This window comes from Streptopelia decaocto (assembly GCF_964273445.1).
Source record: "Streptopelia decaocto genome assembly, chromosome: 12".
NCBI classification, from domain to species: Eukaryota; Metazoa; Chordata; class Aves; order Columbiformes; family Columbidae; genus Streptopelia; species Streptopelia decaocto.
Window position 1 is genome coordinate 2140186 of NC_138667.1, and position 20479 is coordinate 2160664.

Consider the following 20479-nt stretch of genomic DNA (forward strand, 5'->3'; position numbering starts at 1 on the left):
AGATTCAAAAACAAGAAACAGGAGTTTGTTTGACCTGAAACAAAACGTTTCATCTTGTTTGTTTACTTTTTTCCCCGACTGAAGTCAGGTTTATGCTGATTTCCTTTTTCTTTCAGGTTCATTTTTAAATAACAAAGTGAAAAGCAAGGAGGCTTCGTATTGAACCTGCCAAAGAATGGTCAACTTCTGAGCGCTCCCAGAAGGAAATGGGAATGTTAGAAAAGCTCAATATTAACTCTTTCATTGTTTTCAAAAGAAAAAAAAAAAAAATCTCTGCTAGCCCTGTTAGCGGAGTTTAGCCGGAGTGCACAAATACCGCTGGGTCCACAGATCTCTTGTTCTGTGTGTCTGTATTTGCATTTGGTCAGAGCACAAGGGGGCTTCAGAGCCCAGCTCTTCGGACCGTGGTGCAGGTAGAGCCGCTCCCTGGGCTTTGCTGTGTCAGAGGCAGCCGGTGCACAGCGAGGACAGAAGGTCCCGAGGACACGACACCGGGGCTGGGAGCAGGGACAGGTGAGTCCGGGAGAGGCTGCTCATGCAAAGCAGCCGCTCGCAACAGGAGGGAGCTGTGGCCAGTACAGCCACGCTTGCGCTGAGCTCTGCTGATGCCGTGCCCCTCGGCAGCCCTGCTGGATCTTGTTTACCGCAGAGCCAGGGCGAAGGTGGTGCCTGGGCGTTTGTGCTTCCCCTGGGGAGCCGGCGATCTGCTGGTGTGCCGGGCTGTTTATAGCATAACTCCGGGTAACTCATTGACCTCCGCGCCGGCGGCTCTGCTAGGAAGCGGAGGTTCCCAAGATGATAAGCTGCTCTTGGAAGAAATTCCTTTCCCTGTGCGAGGGAGTGGCGGCGCTGGGCACGCTCGCCCGCCTTGCAAACACGTACACAGCCCCGTGCACACAGGCGGTGCGCACCGCGTCCCGGCGCCGGGAGCGTTCCCCTGGGGGACGCGGCTTGGAGAGTTTGGAGCTTCATGGCCAAGAGTTCTCTGGGAGGAAAGCGGTGCTGGGGAGCAGAGCAAGGGGCCCCGTGCAGGCGTGTGCGGAGGAGCAGGTCAGTACAGCCGCTCGCACCGCTCTGCCATGCCGGGTCTCGCTGGGTGCTGGTCGCATGCCTGTGTCCTTGGTCCTCAGCTGAGCAAACACAGCTGGGACGTGGCGGTTGCAGGCGGCTGGAGCGGTCCGGCACAGGGACACAGCTCAGTACATCCAGGTTGGGGCAGAGAGTTTGCATTTTTAGTCTTGGCTGAACTGGAGGCTCAGATGTGATGGTGATGAGCACACTGGGGAAGGACAGGTTTGGTTTGGGTCCTTTCTACCCAGGAGCTGATGGGAGAAGCAAAGGAGAAAGCACAGCAGACATGTTGGGTTTAGGAGAGCGGATTTGGTCCCGGGGAAGGGTGCTGCTGTGTGGCAGCCCTGGAGGCTGACAGTGTCCCCAAAGCTATGTCCCCTAGACAAAGGGTGCCCAGGCAGGCACCCTGCCTCCTGTTTTGTGCCCTGGGGAGGGAACCACGGCCAGCTGGTGAGCTGCAGGGGCTGCCCGGCTGGCATGGCCACACCAGCTGCACAGAGGGAGCAGAGACCCTGGAGAGCTGGGATGGGCAGAGACCCCCAGCCAGCACAGCCTGAGACCCTCAGGAAACTGTTTCTGAACTTACTAGGGCTGGGCTTTACCAGGGAGGGCAGGCTGAGGGCTTCAGCAGCAGCAACGGGGGCTCTCCAGGGGTGGTAAGCAGCAGGGCAGGCAGTGGAACTAGAGGTGTTTGGGTTGCTGGCTAAAAGCAAAATTCTGATCAAACAAGAGGGTAGAGGGGTGGGTTTGGTCACTAAGTTATCTAGGTAAAAGAAAAGAGAAATTTCAAAACTACTAAGAAGGACGTTTTTGTTTAGAAAATGAAACATACCATCCAGTTGATTTAAAAAATATAATATGGGTAGAAGAATTTGATGCTAATTGGTGAGCAGGTATGGCTAAAACCAACAGCGTTCTAAGTGAAGCAAAAATCTTTGTCAGAAAACACCTGCCCTGTTCGAGTGCTGACCGCTTTGACAGCATGGGCCCAAAACAGCACCATCTTTCATGCACAGATGTGCCTGACTCCATCACTGAAACTCAGGTTGTGTGCTTGGAGCACAGGCAGGCAGAAACCCGTGTCTGGATCTGAACTCCCCCTCCCATTCCTGCACCTTCAGAGCATCCCGAGGTTGACTGAGGGAGTTTTCTAAATGCGGAGCTTTCCAGGGGCGACGTGCAACAGGAACAGACAGTGTGCTTGCCACAGGGAGGGCAGCGCTGGCCTGTCCCAGCAGCTCACCTTCCTGCAGGTCCCGCAGCTGCACAGCTTGGCACGGGAAACATCAGCTTGACTTCAGCACGCCAGCAGAGAGCTGCAGTGCTCTGCACCCCAATGTCTGGGGCTGAAGTGACCTCAACATTTCAGCATCTGGTTTCTCTGATGAGGACTAGAAATCCCCACTCCTTCAGCCTTCTTGGCTGGCAGGCTGGTGCCTGGCCAGGACTGCATGGAGGCGTCGCTCAGTGCAGCCTTCCTGCAGAGCCTTTTGGTTTGACTTTGCTTTCGTTAGAAGTTTCCTAGCCAGCTCCATGAATCTGTCTGGTGAGAAATGACTCACTGGAGTAATTACTCACTACTCTGGAGAAGCTCAAGGCCCTGCCGTGCATTGGGATGCAGCCTGGCTGCCTGGGAGAGCCAGCGATGCTCCTGAGCACACCACAGCAAACAGGTCACTGCTGTTGTGACAGTGGCATTGGCAGGTTGCCGAAGCAAAGACCAATCCCTGAGAAGACTTCCCTATCTGTGACTTCTCTCCCTAGACCTTTTGGGTTTTATTTTGCAGGGGCTGTGTTGCTCTTCCCCAGAGGTGCTCTGCGAACATCTGCCATCTGTAGCTCAGTGAGACCACACAGCTGGTCCTGAGTCCTGGTCCTGGAGGCTGGGGAAGGTCAGAGCATGTGAGCGAAGAGGGAATGAGACTCGACCCTGGGCAGCCCAAGGGATCCCACGCAGCAGCCGAATCGGTCCCTCCTGCTGTTGGCATCTGGGGTTCAGACAGTTCAGATCTCAGAGGTGAGATGAACCCTACAAGCCCTGCAGGAGCACACGGCTTCTGTGCTTGCAGAGAACTTGTGTGTGGCTTGCCTGGACATCGCTCTGCTCCGCTGAGGTTAGTGTGGAGCGGGCAGTGCTGCCAGCTGCCATCGCTGTGAAACAGGGAGAGCGCCCGCTCGGCCGGGCAGGAAGGTGGCCCAGGACCAGCTGCACAGACAGCCCTGGATGGGGGATGCTGATGGGTGTCCCCGCAGGTGAGGCAGGTGCCGGCCACGGTGTCAGGAACAGAGTGGCCTTTGGAGGTGTGAGGAGATCAGCACTGAAGGGGCCAGCGGGAAGCTCAGGCAGGCTCGTCTGAGCACAGGGCTCCCCATGCCGCGGCGGGCAGGAGGAATGAGAGGAATGTGCCACGTGGGCTGGGCGACACGCTCCCAAAGGCAAGGGTGAGCGGAGCCAGGGCAATGGCAGGGCCGGCACGGGGGGTTGAGAGCATCAGGAGTTCTGTGCCCAGCGCTGCGACCCCCAGCACAAGAAATACATGGATCTGTTAGAGAGGATCCAAAGGAGGGCCATGAAAATGATTGCAGGGCTGGAACCCCTCTCCTAGGAAGAAAAGCGGAGAAGATTCCAGGGAGACCTTTTTTCAGCCTTCCATTACCTAAAGGGGCTTATAAGAAGGACGGAGAGAGGCTTTTTAGTAGGGCCTGTAGTGACGGGACAAGAGGCAATGGTTTTAAACTGAAAGAGTGTAGATTTAGATTAGACATTAGGACGAAATTCTTTACTTTGACAGTGGTGAGACACTGGAACAGGTTACCCAGAGAAGCTGTGGATGCCCCATCCATGGAAGGGTTCAAGGTCAGGTTGGATGGGGCTTTAAGCAACCTGGTCTAGTGGAAGGTGTTCCTGTCCGTGGCAGGGGAGTTGGAAAAAGGTCTTTTAAGGTCTCTTGGGGGACTTCAATTTACCAGATTTCTGCTGGAAATACAATACAGAGGAAACGGTCTTGGGGTTTCCTGGATTGTGCGGAAGACAAATTCCTGAGACAACTGACCAGTGAGCCAACCAGGGAAGGTGCCCACTGGACCTGTTGTTTGTGAACAGAGGAGGACTTGTGGGTGATATGATGGTTGGAGAACAACTTGGGCAAAGTGATAATGAAATTAAAGAGTTTTCAGTGCTCAGAAAAGGAAAAATTTCTTCATGGAAAGGGCTGTCGAGCATAGGAACAGGCTGCCCAGGGAAGTGGTGGAGTGACCATCCCTGGAGGTATTTAAAAGACACATAACTATGGCACTTTGGGACATGGTTTAGTGGTAGACTTGGCAGTGTGAGGTTTCTGATTGGACCTGATGATTTTAAAGGTCTCTTCTAGCCTAAATGGTGCTATGATTCTATGATTCTATCCCAAACCATTCCGTGACTCCGTGCCCATCGCCCCCGCCTCGCCGGCAGCCGGTGCCGGTCAAAAGGCGCATTGTGCATTGACGCTGGGGCCGAGCCGCGGTGCCGGCCGGGCAGCGAGCGGCCACTCGCCCCGCAGCACCTGCCAGCTCAGGGCTGGCGGGGTCGCTGGACACATGGGCTGCTGCCTGGGGACCCCCTGTCGCCAGGACCTGTCCCTGGGGTGCACAGGTAAGCTGCCTGTGGGGATGCCACAGCCCTGCCCTGTCCGAGCGGGGCTGTGAGAGCTGAGGCTGCAGAGCTCACCCCGCTGCTGGGGCTGCTGGGGAGACTGACGCTGAGCACTGGCTCACTTTGGTGGCTTGCCTGCATTTCCCAAGGCGGCCACTGCTGTCCCCTCCTCTTAACGGGTGCTTGCTGCATCGCTAGATTTGGGTGTGTGGGGGATGAGGCAGAACATTTTTGCCAGGGAGGGGAGAGGGTAACTTAGGGGATTGTTTTATTCCCATGCTGTTGGTTTTTCAGTGCCCACCTTGCCACCCCTGTCCTGCTGCCACTGCTGCCCAGCAGCACCCCAAGCACTGCAAGGCTTGCAGAGCCCTTGGGGTGCTGGCAGCCCCCGACACGCGATTCCCGTCCTGGTGTGCAGGAATGAGCTAATGGGGCTGTGCTAACGGGCTGGAGGAGGGAGGTGGCTCAGGGCCAGGAGCTGTGGCCACGCGTCCCCCGGGAGAGCCGGTGCCAGCGGGTGCCAGGAGCACTTGAGCCGCGGCTGTTGGGACCGCAGCCCTGGGCACTGGGACCTGCGCTCGGCTCCGGGCTGGGGCTGTTTCCTGACCACTGTTACAAAACACACCGGGGAGGTAAATGAGTCACTGACATGACCGGGAACAGCTCCCCACCAGCAATTCCAATTGGTCTCTTGAAAATACTCTCAGTTCCCTTTCTGAGCCTGGCCCTAACAAAAATAAACACTGAATCGGTGAGTGCAGCAGGGAGTAAACCCATTTTTCCTCTCACCCAAGCGAGCCCTGGCCCCTGCCTGGCTCGAGACCCACCGGCATGCTTTGCCATGCTGCTAGCAGAGACAACAGCAGCAGTGTCCAACCTGCCACCTCCTTTGGCACATCAAATGGAGACCTCTCAGGCAGGGAGCATCCTGCAGGGGATCTGAACGCCTCTCCCCACCACCTGTCTTCCCCAGGCGAAGAGTGTGACTCCTGCTGCCCCCGCTCGCCTGTGCTCCTGCCGCGCTGGGACCTGCATCACGCCGCAGCCGAGTGCCAGGGAAGATGGTGTCGGGAGAAGACCATGGCATCAGGTACCTGTCCCCGGGGAAGGGGAACCAGCCCCTGCCCACCAGGCCCTGCCAAACCCAGCAGAACCCACCCGGGTCTGCCGGGAGGAGAGGAGGGGAGGGAGGAGTGAAGCAAGCGGCAGGCAAGCCCAGCCCAGGCAGGAGCCAGTTTGGGTTTAGCTCTGGCTCGTTTTGCTTCCCTGTCTCCCTTTCTGCCATGTGTGCTGGATGAAGTCCTTTGTTAAGTGTGTTCAAATCAGCTGTTGAGAAATGTAGAGCCTTTTGTTTCAAAGAAAAGCTCATACTTTATGTGTCCAGCCTTGAGCCATTCTTTTCCACTGCTAACTATAACTAAGGATTATAATTCTGAGTGCAAATAACAGTTTATATTACTGACTAGCAAAGCTGGCTCAATAAAAAGAACTGTAGAGTACAGTTATGGTCACAGAAGTGACTTAGAAAAGCTGCTGCATGTTCCAGCTCCAGATCTCTGGGTACATGTTTGTCTTACAAATCCAATCTAATCACTGACAAAAACTGGGTTTTAATCTTGTTATCCCTCCACAGCCAATACAGCTGTGGAAGGGCAAGCAGGGTTTTTATGTGCCTCAGCTTTCATTAACATAATTACCAGCTGAAGTTTCAGTTCTCGAATCCTTTATAGCAATAGTTGACAATGTGTGAAGCATAGAGTATGCAGCTTGGATTTCAGATACCGACCAGAGCAAGCAGGGGAGAAAATCTCATTTTGACTGTCAAACTGATGAGCAAAGAGTTTTGCAAGTCCTTGGCTCTCCCGTGCTGGGGAAGTGCTCTTGCTCTGAGTTCTCCTCCAAAAACACCCTCTGTGCCATGGGGTCATGCTTCTACCAGATCTGCTCAGCGAGGGTCTGTCCCAAGAGCAAGGAGGAAAAGTCCCCTCACTTCAAAGCCACTCCAGCACTGGAAAGAAGCCAATCATCAAGGGGATCGGGTAGTTAGGACACACCAGTCCCGTGGATCTTGCCTCCACCCTTGAGTATGATTGTAGAGTGATACCAGATTCGCACAGTCCCCAGCCAGATCTGCAGTGCAACCATGGGCTTTGCTTTCAGGAGGCATGGTTAGGGACAACATCATAGACCTTTGCCACAAAATTTGACAGCAGCTCTTCTGTGTCCCCCCTCCTTGCTAGGTAAGGTTGGTACATCGGAGCCAAGCGACCCCGCTACCAAGGCAGCAGAAAGTCCACCGGACACCCCCTCGGTGCTGCTGGCTGTCGAGGAGGGGTTTCCACCAGGTAGGATGCTGCCTTGGGCATCACTCAGGTTTCCAGTAGTTGAATGTAGCAAGATCTGGCACTGCAGCTAACCGAGCTCCTGTCGTCGCTTGAGTTTCTCATCTTGGCTCTGGGGCAGGATGACAGACTGCGTTTGTGTTGTTTGAGCATCACAACCGGGCGAGGGCTGGAGGCACTGGTGGGGCTGGCTACAGGGAGGTGGTGCGGTGGAGTCGATGCCGTGTGGTGTGGAGCTCCTTCTCCCCCTTAACCCTTCACATTTCCTTTTCTAGAGATTTCACTCTTCTTCTCCGTTGAGAGCCGCTCCTCCCGGTGCCTCAATTCCCAGCTCCAGGAAGCAGCCAGAAAGAAGCTGTGGGCCTTGGAGAGTGACGACAGAGGCGTTTGTGCCCTGTTCAAGGTAGGACACCCAGCCTGGTAGGGCAGAACGTGTACTGGGAGGCTCCTGACGTGATGGGGTGTGTGATAGGACATCAAACCAGCCAAGAAAGAGAAGCTTCTCCAAGGATGCTGCTGCAGGGTGTGTTCCTGCACACAGGGACTCTGCTGGAGACCAGAATGATGGGGGAAATGAACTGGTAAGAGGCAGATACAAAGTTGAGCCTCGTGTCAGAACCCTCATACTGGAGTCTCTGAGCTGCCTGAGGGATCACACAGATAGCCCAGGGGTGAGTCTAAATAGCTGGCGTTTCACAGGGCTGGGATCACCAAAGCTGTACACCAGAACCAGGTTCCCAATGGAGGTGGCATCTTTGGACATGCACAGGGGTTCTCAGAGTATTTGCCTTCACACAGAAAAACCGCCATAGGTATAGAGACGTTTCTTGGACCGAACTCTCCTTCCCTGCTGGTTTCTAAGGCCCTGGCTCCTCAGGGCTCCCTGCAGAACTTCCCAGAAGATGTGGAACAGTGCAGACAGACCAGTGCCAGCAAGAGCGAAAGGAAAGCTGCTCCCTCGAGGCACAGCCACTGCTTGTGGCCTCAGAGCTGCACTTTGGAAGCTGTAGCTGCCCTGACTGAACATTAACATGGCTGGTATGGTTCAGGTGTCTGGATTTCAAAAGCACGGTGGTCCTGTTGTGCGCTACAGGGGAAAAGATTTGTAGGAGGAGGTGGAGCTTCTTTGCCCTCCCATTGCTGCACCGTGGGGAGCTGTCGGCAGGTGCTCCATCCCTCCTGGCTGAAGGACTCAGGTGGCTGAACCACCCTCCTGTTAACCCCAGGCAACCCACTCACACACCTTCGGTCTCAACTATGCCCATAGATGAGTGCCTAGTCTCATTCCAGGGTCTAATATTACTCCCATGCTGAAAAGGATACCCCCTCTCAGAGTCCCAGGACCGTCCCTTAATCTTGCTTTGTCTTCCGAGTGTAGGAGCTGTCAGCCAGGCTGGTCTGTATGCAAGCACAGGAGGATCGGTTCATCCTCACCTTCAAAACCCTAGAAGAAGTCTGGAAGTTTTCCACGTATTTGACTTTAGGTAATGTTTTCAAGGTATGGGAGATCTGAACAGTGCAATAAGTGGCTTTGGAGAAAGAATTATTTGACACCCAAAACCCAGTGACGTAACAGGGTAGACAGATAAAGAATATGAGTTAGAAATCCTTGGTGTCCATCTGCAGATTTATGAAACCGCTGTCTGCATCAGAGAGACCCAGGAAGGATGCCTTTTGGGTGATGCCTCTGTTGCATTTTGGGGATGGAGACCGAATTAGAGGCTGTTGCCTCATTTATGGCAGACTGGGAGACATCTGAAGAGCATGTCACCCCGCACAATGAGGAGGGGTGCTAGCACTGCTTTCTCTCTTGCTTTCTTAGGGTATGTGGGCAGCTGTTTGGAGCAGCTTCTCTTTGACCAGGAGTACTGGCTAAACTGTGCTCTGATGGAGGACACAGAGGTCAGAGTTACTGTGGATGAAGATCGCCTGGCTGCCATATATAGGGGTCTGCTCCTCCAGGAAGGTGAGGAGGGACTTCTCTAAAGCATCTCAGCAGGGCTGTGTTGTAGCTGTGTCTTGCACTGTTGCCATTGACCTGGCCATGACTCCTTCTATCTGCAGGTAACTTTTTTTCCAGAGCAGTGCCCAGTGCCTGGCAGCCAGAGCAGGAGGGAGAGGAAGGTCTGCAGCTCTGCGAGAACATGCTGATCCACGTGAAGAGCATTGGAGAGGAGTCCAAGTGGGAAGGAATGTCCTTACTGACAGGTCAACGAGGTCTGGTGCCTCTGTCAGCTCTGGAGCCAATAACTCAGCCATTTTACCAGTAAGTAGACTGGCCAATTACTAGTGATCAAGCCAAGATCCTTTCCAGATCCTGAGTATGAGCTAGCACCAAGCCTGGGGTGAGACACTCTGCCTGCCTCTGGCAATGGGAAAGAGTTACACAATGTCATGAGGATATACATTATGCATAAAGACAACCACTGGAACCAATTCAGGTCCTGTTAATGGGACAGAGCAAGGATATGCTTCAGTTATCATTCTTGTATGATATTGATTTAGGTCATACAGGAGATTATTTGTGATTTACAGGTGAATACCTGGGAGAAAAAACATAGCCCAAGACTTAGGCAATAGCAGTCCAAGTGGGGCCCATAGCAGCTCCGGCACTCCGGGGGGACAGAACATCTGTCCTGCTCATGTGAGACCATCCCTGGTGGTGGCCTGAGGACAGAACTGCTCAGAAAGGACCAGTGTGGTTCCCCTTTGCCTTGCAGGTGGTTCCTGAAGAATTATACTGTGAGTTTTGGCATCTCCCAGGAGATCAGTGGGACAACCTCTCAGCCAGTTGGTGAGTGATACCTGTGTAACGCAGCTGCCCTTCCCAGGGAAGGGCACGGCCCTTGCAAACCTGGGTTTGGCCACAAATGCAAAGGGTCTGTCTCTTGCTCTGACAATAACACTCCAATGCAAGGTGCTCTAAGGGAATGCTCTAACTCTCTTGAATGGAAAACAGAGCTTGAAAATTGCATGTTCTTAAAAGGGTGATCTGAAGAACACAGAAGGCTGCTGGTGGCATCCCTCTGCCACTAGTTTTTTCTATTCTGCTGCAATTTTATCTCTCCTTTAATTCTTTCAGGACTGAAGTTTTAAATAATTAGGCTTCATTGTGCCCCCCATTCACCAATTAGCCCCAGGCCATTCCCACCTGAACATGGGCACTGTTCAGAGCTTGCTGGCCACAGGAGGTCACTGCAGGTGTGAATTTGGTGTGTAGTGTGATGGACATTTGTGCCGTTAAAGATGTCACTCCTGGCAGAGAGTTGAGACAGCACAGCCTCTGTGAAGCCCCATGTTCCCAGCCACCTTCCATACTGCAGCTCTCAGAGGTTTCAGTCTTTGGCTGCATGGCGTTTATCCCAACCTCTAGTGTATTTCATTATAATCCTCTTCTCAAGAAGAAGCTGCAGTCCGAGAGCACAATAAGTTTTAGGGGACTGAGAGGCAGCCTTCTCAAGCTGAAATCATGGTCCCTCCTTGACCAAGTCTTTCCAGCGAGGAAGCTTTAACAGGGGCCTCACACTGAAATGCCCTTGTTTGCCTTGGTTTCCCAGTCAAAGGCAGATGCACAGCCACAGAGGACCACAGAGGAGCAGCATGGGATGAACTGAGTTTCTCCAAAGGGGACAGCATAGAAGTCATCGGCTTCCTCATTCCAGGACTCCCGTGGTTTGTGGGCAAATCCCTCAGCAGTGGGACCATCGGCTTTGTCTCTACCCAATACATAAATTCCAAGGCTTGTGAACCTCTGTAAGTTTAATGCTACTATCTAGATTAATTTAAACTCAGAAGGAAAGGGATACTCCAAGTATCAACGCAAGACTATGTGAGAGTCCAGAGCAAGTAATGTGCTTTGCAAGGCCTTCATAGAGGATCCATTTGGGGTCTATCCAGAAGCACTGGCCAGGCTCTGCTGCCAACAGGCTGCAGGAATCTCTGCCCAGATGAAGCAATCATATTCCACTTGCCACTGGTGATTGTTGGAGAGTAACAGCTCTGGCCCTGGGCTAGACCTGGCTTTGTGTTAAGGCAGCCCAGGACATCTGTGTACCAGACAACCTGGCTTCAGAGTTTCACCTGGAAATGTTCTTGACTTTGTAGCTTTGTCTGAAGGGCTGTGAGCCTGGCAAGGGTGTGGAGAGTGATCACTGCTGAGGCTTCTCCTCCAAGAGTGTGTGTGGGGGGATGAGGCCTTAACCTGTTGCTAGGTCTGTTGGGCTTTTCTGGGTTAGGCTCACTCCAGGTAAGCCTTAGGCACTTTTCTCTGACACTACAGAGAACAGAGAGGAGATCAGATGAGTCCCTGGCCTCAGAGAGGGCTTCTGGAGACAAAAATGACCACTAGGTCCCTTCCTCTTGCACCCTCCCTGGAGAGGCTGGATTTGAGAGCCCTAATGGGGAAGGTGTCCGGACTCTTGTATTCATCTGCAGAACTTTTCTACTGGGAGGAAGAGGAAGGGTGGGAAAAGCCATCCCACAGGACAGCTGTAGTGTCAGGGGATAGGGACACACTGACTGTTTCCCATGATGTCTGTCTCAACCTAGGGGAAAGGGCTCAGTGTTTCTGAGCGAAGAAGAAAAGGCCCCGCTCCTGCGCATCCCCTGCAATGGTGGCGAGCAGCACGTCACTACCCTCCTCGGTGACCTGGCACGCACTGACATCACCTCTGTGTACCGCCTGGGTGAGCTTCCCCGCTCCTGATGTGCTCCATGGCAGCAATGCTGCATGGTGTCTAAAGAGCTCCACGCTCAGGGCTTTGCGGGGGACACGACCTCCATGCCCTCTGCTCAGCCTGGTTGTGAAGGCTGTAGATACCCTCAAGGGATGGACCATGCCACACTGCAGTTTGCAGGGGTCTTCTCTGCTTCCAGAGCAGCTCCTCAGCTGTGGTTCACCCTGGCAGATGCTGCTCTTGACTGCTCATGGCTGTAGGTCCCTACCTACAGCAGGTCCCCTGCTGCTGTCTGACCTTTGGGTGTATATGGAGTGGGATACACAGCTAAAGTGGCAGGTGACATCATCTCCATGCCCACAGCAGGAGCCAGGAGGGCGGGATTCCTGGGTGCACTTTTGAGGTTCTCTATGCTTGCTGTGTGGTTTTGGTCCACAGCTAATTATCTCAATTTCTTGCTTTCTCACTACCCAGAAACACAATGTGGCCATGCAGGCCTGAGCCTGCGATCTCCTGGGGTTCAGGAAACTGCCCAGACCAGCCCATTCAGGTGCAGTGAGCCCAGGGTACAGCCTGTCAGATATATTCGCATATCTGAAACCTCTGAATATGCACAAAAAGGCTCTTAAAAGAGGCAGATACAGTAAAATCCACTTGTGAAAAATAAGACCTGCTTGTTCCCAAGTAACTATACTCGTGCCACCTCACCACCAACTAAAAGCTGTTCTTCGTGGTCTAAGATGGAGCCAAGCACCAGCAGACAGAGGGGTAGAAACTGCAGCTGCATGTGGTGCCTGCAGCCAGAAGTGATCCTGGTCTCCCACATCAGGTCTGGGCTTTAGCAGAGCAGCAGCAGATCTCAATAAGGTTTCAGCACTGTGTCTGCACATTAACAATGACCATGGCTTTGGGCCTTTTGTTTTCTCTTTGTCTCTTTGTGTAGATGGTTTTGAACCCACAGCCATGCTCGCAAAGGTGCCATCAGGTGAGTATGTGGAGGGGACAGAATGGGATGTTTTTATGATGACTTCTGAGGGTGAATTTTGACATGACAAAACATTCCACTATGGTTTTCCTGTCCTTTCCAGGGGCTGTTCTCTGTGGCTGTAAAGATATCCAGCTGCTCCAGTCTTGGGAGGAAATAAATGATGTGGTTACGACCAGCACCTCCGAGTTGTCTAGCCCAGGGAGTGAATCCATCCCTCCTATGTTGGAAGATTTTCTCCTGGAGAAGCTGGATGATTTTGATGATCCCAAGTTCTTTATTGACCTGAATGCTGGACACATGGAAGATGCTGATGTCTTTGACCCCATATTGACCTTCCTTAACCAAGACAGTTATGTGCCCAGTTTTCAAAGCCTCTATGATCTCAGTTTTTCCTTTCTCAATTCCACTTTTTATGGTTTCTCTGACGAGGATGAACTGGTCTTGTACCTTGAGACATCCAGGAACTGGGCCAAGAGGACTCATTCAGTTTGGGCTCATGTCAGGCTCTGTTTCCTCTTGGGTAAGCTCTGCATCAAAAAGGTAAAGTTATCCCAGGCCCGAGTCTACTTTGAGGAAGCCATGAGCACCCTGGACAGGGGTTTTGGGGACCTGCCCCTGCTTGCTGCGCTGCACGTGAACCTGGCCTCCATCTACTTGAAACAGAACATGAAACACAAGTTCTCCTCCCTGCTGGGAAAAACAGTGGCCTTGCTTGTCTGCTTGCCCGGCCACTCCTTCAGCTCTGAGAACGAGCTGGAAGTCATGATGTACATCCTGAGGGAAGCCATTGCTGTGGGTAATGTGCCCTTGGAGGCACGGGTCTGCTTCCTTGTTGTCAAGCTTTTCCTACAACTGGGCAAAAATGATGAAGTGCTGCCCTTTACCGAGCATCTTCAATGTCTCAGCACCACTTTACTCAGCCCGGGCCCTAGTTCTGTGCCGCTGGATGCCACCCCCATCTTGAGCTACCTGTATGACAAGAAGTACTTGCCAAATATCGCACTGGCCTCTGCCAGGTTGTTTGTTCCCAGTGGCATCAAGGGGGCACCAACACCCATTTGGAGAGCTGGCTTCATCCTCCAAAATGCTTCCAAGCTCTTGGGAAACCAACTGGAGAGGAGCAGCATCCCAGCACTGGCTTGTTTCTACCTCAAGCAAGCACTGCATTTCTCCTGTGAGAGGAGAGCTGTGCCCATCCAGAGGACACTGTGTGCCATCTTGTCCAGGATGTACCTCCAGCATGGAGTGTTGGACGGGGCGGTTTGTTACGCAGCCACGGCCGTAACCCTCAGCAGACTCATGGGCGAGGAGGAGGCTTTTGCGTCTTCCCTGTCTTTGGGGTGGATGTATCTCCTGCACAGGCAGCCGGGCCCGGCTGCAGACATCATGTGGCAGCTCTTGCGCTCTCTGCACAGGACAGACGGCGTGACCCAGGGTGGAGCCGTGCACAACCTCCTGGCCATTGCCCTCAAAGGAGAAGGGCAGGTGCAAAAGGCTGCAGAGAACTATCTCCTGGCCCTGCACAAAGCCAAGGAGACCGGGAACAAGAGGAACCAGGCTATTGCCCTGGCTAACCTGGGGCAGCTGAGCCTCTCGCATGGGGCAAACCAGCTGTCTGAGCTCTACCTGCTCCAGTCGGCTCAGCTCTACGCTGAGCTCCAGGGAAGCGAAGACCTGGAGATGGAGTTGGTGCAGGTGCTGCTGTGGCTAGCACAGGCCATGGTGAACAGGCAGAGGATGGAAGATGGCAAACTCTGTTATGAACTGGCCTTGGTTTTTGCCCTGAAGTGGCATAACATGAGGAGTGAGTACAGCTTTGCGAGGGCAGTGTTCACCTCTGAGCAGCACCCTGTTGGGTCCCTAACGCAATCCCCTGACCTGTCCTTTTTCCCTTCCCTGTACCATGCAGGTCAGCTTCACATCACTGAGTCTCTCTGCCATTTCTACAGCAAAGTGTCCCCCGATCTCCAGGCCTGCATCACCTACCACAAGCACTGGGTATCTTTGACACAACAGCTGCAGGACAGGAAGCTGGAGGGCAATGTTCGGCAGACCCTCAGCCAGCTCTACCAGGCTTTGGGCACATCTGAGTAAGTGCTGTCTGTGGCTGTTAGATGCTGTTAGAGTGGGGTCCCTGCCCACCCAGAGCAAGAGCAGGGGTTTTCCTGGGGTGCCCTAGAGAGACAGCAGCTCTAGCTGCCCCACAGGTGGGCTGCTGGTTAATGCTGAGATTAACGAGCTTCGTGGTGCGAAGGGGAGCAGTTCAATGTCAACCGGAGCGCCGTGACAGCTGGGCAAACCCTGGGCTGTTAGTTGGGACAGAACTGGGGGCTGGCCCAATACAGTTTTCCAGAGGGACATTCAGCCTTGATTGGAGGGGACCCAATGACAGGGAATTTGTCACTTCCTTTGGAGGCTTATTGCAGCGATTAATCACCATTCACCAGTAAAAATAGGTTCCTTATCTCTTATTTGAATAACTCTGGCTTCAGCCTCCAGCTGCTGAGTCTGCCCTTCCTATCTCTGCTGGAATATTTTCCCCAGGGAAGTACTTAAGACCCTGTATCAGCTCACCTTTCAGTCTCCTGCTTGACACACGCAAGTGTCTGATTAGTTTAGGCAGGACGGGAAAGGAAGAGACCTGGACAGACCACAGATCTTTCTCAGTTTTTGAAAGCAAATGTGTTAAACAGTGGAGAGCTAGAGCCCGTGTCCCAGAAGGACAAATTGGGAGTGGCTGTCATTAACTGGGACCTTAACCTTCCCATGCTAGGTCACAGTGAGTTCAGAGGGAAGGTATTTAGGAAGCAGACGCCTGTCATGTGAACGGTGCTATTTAAGACCACAACGCACCCCATTCCCTGGACACGAAGGACAGCTGGAGCCCAGCTGCCAGCAGGCAAGACACCAAGCAAGCAAACATGCCCTGGGCACTGCCCGGCGCTCCCTTTGCCACAGCTGGCATGTCCAGCCCACTGGCTCACCCTGCTGCTTGTCCCTTTGGACTCTTGGGGGGTTTCAAGCCTTCCAGGGGCTTGAAAAGGGGCTATAAGGTTTTGCACATGTGCCCATGGATATGCCTCTTTGGCTGCACTGAGGGATGAGCAATAAGCAGATGTGGTTTTGGGTGCCAGATGCTGTCTGGAAAGCAACGTGTCCCTGCCTATGCTCCCCTGTGTAGCTGGGAGTGACTTTGGGGCTTAGTGTAGGAGGAAAACAGGGTTTGCAGGTGACCTGGACAAAACCCTCTTTATCAGCTGGAAGCAGCAGTGGTGGGGAGCAGCCCCTTGGGGAGCAGGCTGCCTTGCGGCTGCGCTTAGTACTGGGGTCCCCGGCTGATCTAAGGTTACCAGACGATACACACACGTGCACTAAAGCGTGGAGTCTTTGACGATTTTACCAGGACACACTACTCAGAGATGTGGCTGCCCATTTGTCTGTAACCTTTGGCAACTATATGAGAAGACAGGATCGCCAATGGGGAGGTGTCGTGGGAGCTTTGCAGCTGGTTGCTGGGGGTGTCCTGTAATTTCCCTGCAATGGCTTTTTGCCTCTTCACCATCACAGGGCTTTGAGACTGTCCCTGGACTGCACCAAACAGAGTCTAAGGATCTTCATTGACCTGGAGGAGACTGTGAAAGCAGCGGAGGCCTGGCTGCAGGCAGGCAGGCTCTACTACCTCCTGCAGGAAGATGAGCTGGTGGAAATGTACTTTCAGGTATGGACAGGTGGCTGGAGTGGTCCCATTCTCACCCTGTCTCGCTGCATCCCCATCCCAGCTGTGTGGCTTGGTAGGAGCCTTTTGGGGAGGGCAGACCTGGAAGAGAAAGTTCTTACGAACAGTGTAAACCTGCTGCTGGAAGGAGGGGCTGTTGCCTTACACTCATGCATTATCTGGGACTAAATTTCCTATCTTCCCATCCAAATGCTGGCTTTAGAGAATTCTTGGGTGAAAGTGAGTGAATTTATTGATTAAGAAAGTGCTATAGGAGTGCCAAAGGAAGCTGGAGGTACCAGGTGACTGGTTCCCATTGCACATAGATAAGGGGTAAGGTGCCAGGAAAGTGCCTGGAGACTTCTTGGAGTAGAATACTAGTGGCTTCTTTCCATCTCTATCACTATTTTATCAGCTGAGCTGCAAAGAGGGAGAGCAGCTCATAAAATCCTAGGTCTCCCTCATTCAGGGAGCAGCTTCTGTTAAGATGGGAAATTCTTTGACGTGCCCGGAGTGAGCAGAGCAGAGGCTGGTTAGGTTTGGTGGGGTTTGCACTGGGCTGGACTATCCAGCAAAGCACCAGCCTGGACACGTGTAGATGATGTTTTGGGTCTTTACCCTGTTAGCCCAGCAGCACTTCTGAACTGGTGGGGCTGGGTGACTGAGGCACATGGTGTTGGGAACAAGGACAGAAGCCTTTCCCATCAGCCACACCAGCCTGCCCTAGATCAGGTTGGCTCACGTTTTCAGCAGGGGCTAAAGGAGGGGTGGCTTTCCATTAAGGAGGGTCAGTTGACGTCAGATCTCAGCAGGGCATGTCTGAGTCCCTGAGGGGCCCCTTCCCGGGAGAGGTCACCAGCAATGACAAATTGTCACGGGGTAAGGAACAACCTGTTCTGGCTGGAAGGTGGCACCAAGGCCAAGCGCATATTTGGCACAAATAACAGTTCTTCCCAGAAGTCAGCATACCTGCCCTCCCTCCTGCGGGCTCTGCCCTTTCTCTGTTCCTTTCGTCAATCTTCACGTTGGCTCCATCACAGCAGTGACAGACCAGGGCCAGGACAGCTATGCCATCCCAGCTCTGAATCCTGATGCTGTTGGATATCCCAGCTGATCAGCTTGTCGCACTGACCCGCACAGGGATGGGTTATCTGGCTTCTGGCTCCATCGTCACACACATCACTTGCAAATGCAGCACAACAGCCCCACACACCTTCTGGCCAACCTGCCTCCAATGCTGTTTGGAGTGCTGGGGCTCACGTTGATGATGACTTGGTTTTATTTAATCACACCAATGTCTATGTGCAAATGTCTCTTTCCAAGCCTTACTCCAGTTCCTTTTCCTCCTAGGCAGCCATTCAGACTGCTCTGAAATCCGAGAATTTCTCCTTGGCCATGGATCTTTATGAAAAAGCAGGTGATACCTTTTTTAGTGGCAGCCGAAACAGGGATCGAGCGGTGGAGTTTTATAGGGTACTGTTCCCTGCCAGCGTTTCTGTTCTGGTGTTGTCACGAGGCGATGGCCATGGGGAGTTTGCCCCCGGGCTGGCTGCAGCTCCGCATGGCCAGACTGGAGGGACAGAGGGTGGAGAGGGGTGAGCTGGTTCTGAGTGTGCCACACTGCAAACATCGCTGCAGGGGAAACCTGGAGCACAGATATATTTTGCAATGGCTGCAGCTCACCCCAGAGATTATTTGGGAGGTGGGAACAGGGTCCTTACTTTACAAGTCCTGGCAGGGTTAGGTGTGAGCCAGTCGCTCCTGGGGACATGCTCAGAGTCAGAATTTCAGGCACCTAAGGAAGGGCAAAGATGTGGGGCTCAGGTTTTGAGAACCACACCCTGGGATTTGAAACTCATTTTCAGGGGAAAGAAGGGGCTAGAACTTGAACCTGAACATCTGCCTGCCAGGTCAAACCCTTGGTCCATCTCCTGCTGCTCCGTCACCCCTCTGTGGGCAGCGCTGTACCGATACCCCCAGGAACAGCTTGGACTCACTCTTCTCTCTCCTCAGGGAGGTGCTGTGCCCTTGGCCAGGAAACTAAAGGCCACTAAGACAGAGCTACGGCTGTTCAATAAGCTGGCAGAGCTGCAGATCGGGCTGCAGGGCTACGAGAAGGCGCTGGAGTTTGCCACGCTGGCAGCCAGGCTGAGCATCAGGGTCGGTGAGTGCTGCACACCCGCAGGATACCCGGAGTTACGGGGTCCTGAGGATGGGGTTGCCTTTTGGGATGAGAACAGTGTGCCTGTGAAAGGGAGATCACCTGCTCTCATAAGACTGATGGACCTGTTCTTATCCTAAGTGGTAACATCTTTTTAAGGCCCTTCCCTTTTGGAGCTGCAGGACGGCCACGGGGGATTGCTGTGCCGTGGTGGTGGTGGGACCGGCTGAGCAGACGGTGGTTGCTACACTGGGGACGGGAAGTCTGACAAAGGCACAGGACTGAACAGTTCCTCTCTACCCTGGCTCTTCTGATAAACTCATCCCTTCCCATTATACAAATAGTTTGAATGGGCAAAATGCCAGCATAAACGTCTGAGACGGAACTAATCTTGTAATAGCCCTTTGCGGCACCCAAGAAATCCCCTGATTGAATGACATACTGCCGGGCAATCTGTCCAGCCTTGGTATCAGCAACCCTGCCAATGGCTGTTTTCTCTGAACGCAGTGTCTCCTTATGAAGACGTCCGTGCCCCCAGGCTGAGCCAATGCATCCCCACGCAGCCCAGCGTGCCGGGCTGGACATGTATTGTGAGCACACTGCAGGCTGACTCTATCAGCAACTCTTTTCCAGGAGATCAATTGCAAGAGCTGGTTGCATTCCACCGCCTGGCCACAGTCTACTATTTTCTGCACATGTACGAGATGGCAGAAGATTGCTACCTGAAGACACTCGCCTTGCGTCCCAACATGCTGCAGTGCTCTGGAGAGGCCCTGTACTACTGCAAGGTCTATTGCCACCTTGGCAACCTGACCCTGCACAAACTGAAGGTAGGAAACCTTTCCATGATGATGCGTTGAGAGCTCTGGTCTTTACAGAGAGCTGGGGGTAGAATGTTGATCACATATGCTGGCAGAGCAGCCACACGTGTAGACAGTTGCATCCTGTGACTCTCCATCCTATCCACAGCTTCAGAGTAAATGCACATGATGCTGGCACAACCAGGTTTTGAAGGGGGAAAGACAATTTGGAAGGAAGTGCTGGCACTTGGCTGCAGCTATACAGAACCCATTTCAATGAAGTCAGGCGTCATGGGGTTCTGCCTGGAACCACCAGCCTCTCCTCCAGCTCCCTTGTACCCTGTGACCTTCAATTAAACCACTTCCTAATGCCTGCCCTGTCCTTTACGGTTAGGATGAACAGGATGCAGCAGCCTACTTCCTCCTGGCCCTCGCCGCAGCGACCGAGCTGGGAGACCAGGACCTGCAAGGCGTCATTCGCGCCAAGCTGGGTGACATCCCCGGGGCCCTGCAGGGGACCGAGAGCGCACCGGGCTGTGCCACGTACCGGCCCAGATGGTTGAGCGAAGGTGGCCACATCGTCTGACCAACCCGTCACTCCAGGGACTCCGGTCCAAGGTGTCAAGCAGCATCGTGCCATGCCGCTGGCACTAGTCCACGTGCTCTCCAGGACAAGTGGCCCAGAAGGTCCCTGCGCCACATCCTAAGGAGCTGGCAGCACTTGGTGTTCTTGTCTCTGACAGGCAAGGGACCAAGAACTGGGGCCCTGCCCTCATTTTTGGGGAGCAGGGCTGTGCATTGCAGCCCAAGTGGCACATTGAGGCTGGGAATCTGGCAGGATGAGGCCCCAGCAGCAGTGCTGGGGTGTGCAGTGCAGCAGGGCTGAGTGACAGACTGCAGTTCCCTGCCCGGGACAGCAGCAGGAGAGCGCTGCCATGTGCCTGCCCGTCCCCCCCAGCTGCCCCACACACCTCAGGTCCAGTGGGGCAGCTCAGCCCCAGCCAAATGTGTTTTAACTTGAATAGCAACTTCTTTATTTATTCCTGTCTGGTTTCCGTCCTGTCTGCTCTGCGGAGGTCAGTGACCCATTCT

The 20479-nt window shown here is 53.6% G+C and overlaps 1 protein-coding gene across 12 annotated transcripts; it reads left to right on the plus strand.

The window, feature by feature from the left end:
* The first annotated feature begins 488 nt into the window (after window positions 1-488).
* Window positions 489-20427, plus strand: SH3TC2 (SH3 domain and tetratricopeptide repeats 2). Of its 12 annotated transcripts, XM_082063472.1 has the most exons (19): window positions 489-1050; window positions 2859-3088; window positions 5679-5795; window positions 6946-7050; window positions 7323-7450; window positions 8426-8531; window positions 8870-9013; window positions 9112-9313; window positions 9768-9841; window positions 10605-10800; window positions 11596-11732; window positions 12667-12708; window positions 12812-14515; window positions 14621-14801; window positions 16279-16429; window positions 17777-17899; window positions 18440-18590; window positions 19221-19417; window positions 19782-20427. In XM_082063472.1, exons 2-19 carry the CDS (start codon window positions 2989-2991, stop codon window positions 19971-19973), a joined length of 4050 nt encoding a protein of 1349 aa, XP_081919598.1. In that variant the 5' UTR covers window positions 489-1050; window positions 2859-2988; the 3' UTR covers window positions 19974-20427. The 12 variants fall into 12 exon arrangements, 9 of the variants coding, with proteins under 9 accessions (XP_081919598.1, XP_081919599.1, XP_081919602.1 ...); XM_082063473.1 differs by lacking the exons at window positions 489-1050; window positions 2859-3088 and adding an exon at window positions 4517-4705; XM_082063475.1 differs by lacking the exons at window positions 489-1050; window positions 2859-3088 and adding an exon at window positions 4938-5456.
* Window positions 20428-20479: the final 52 nt, after the last annotated feature.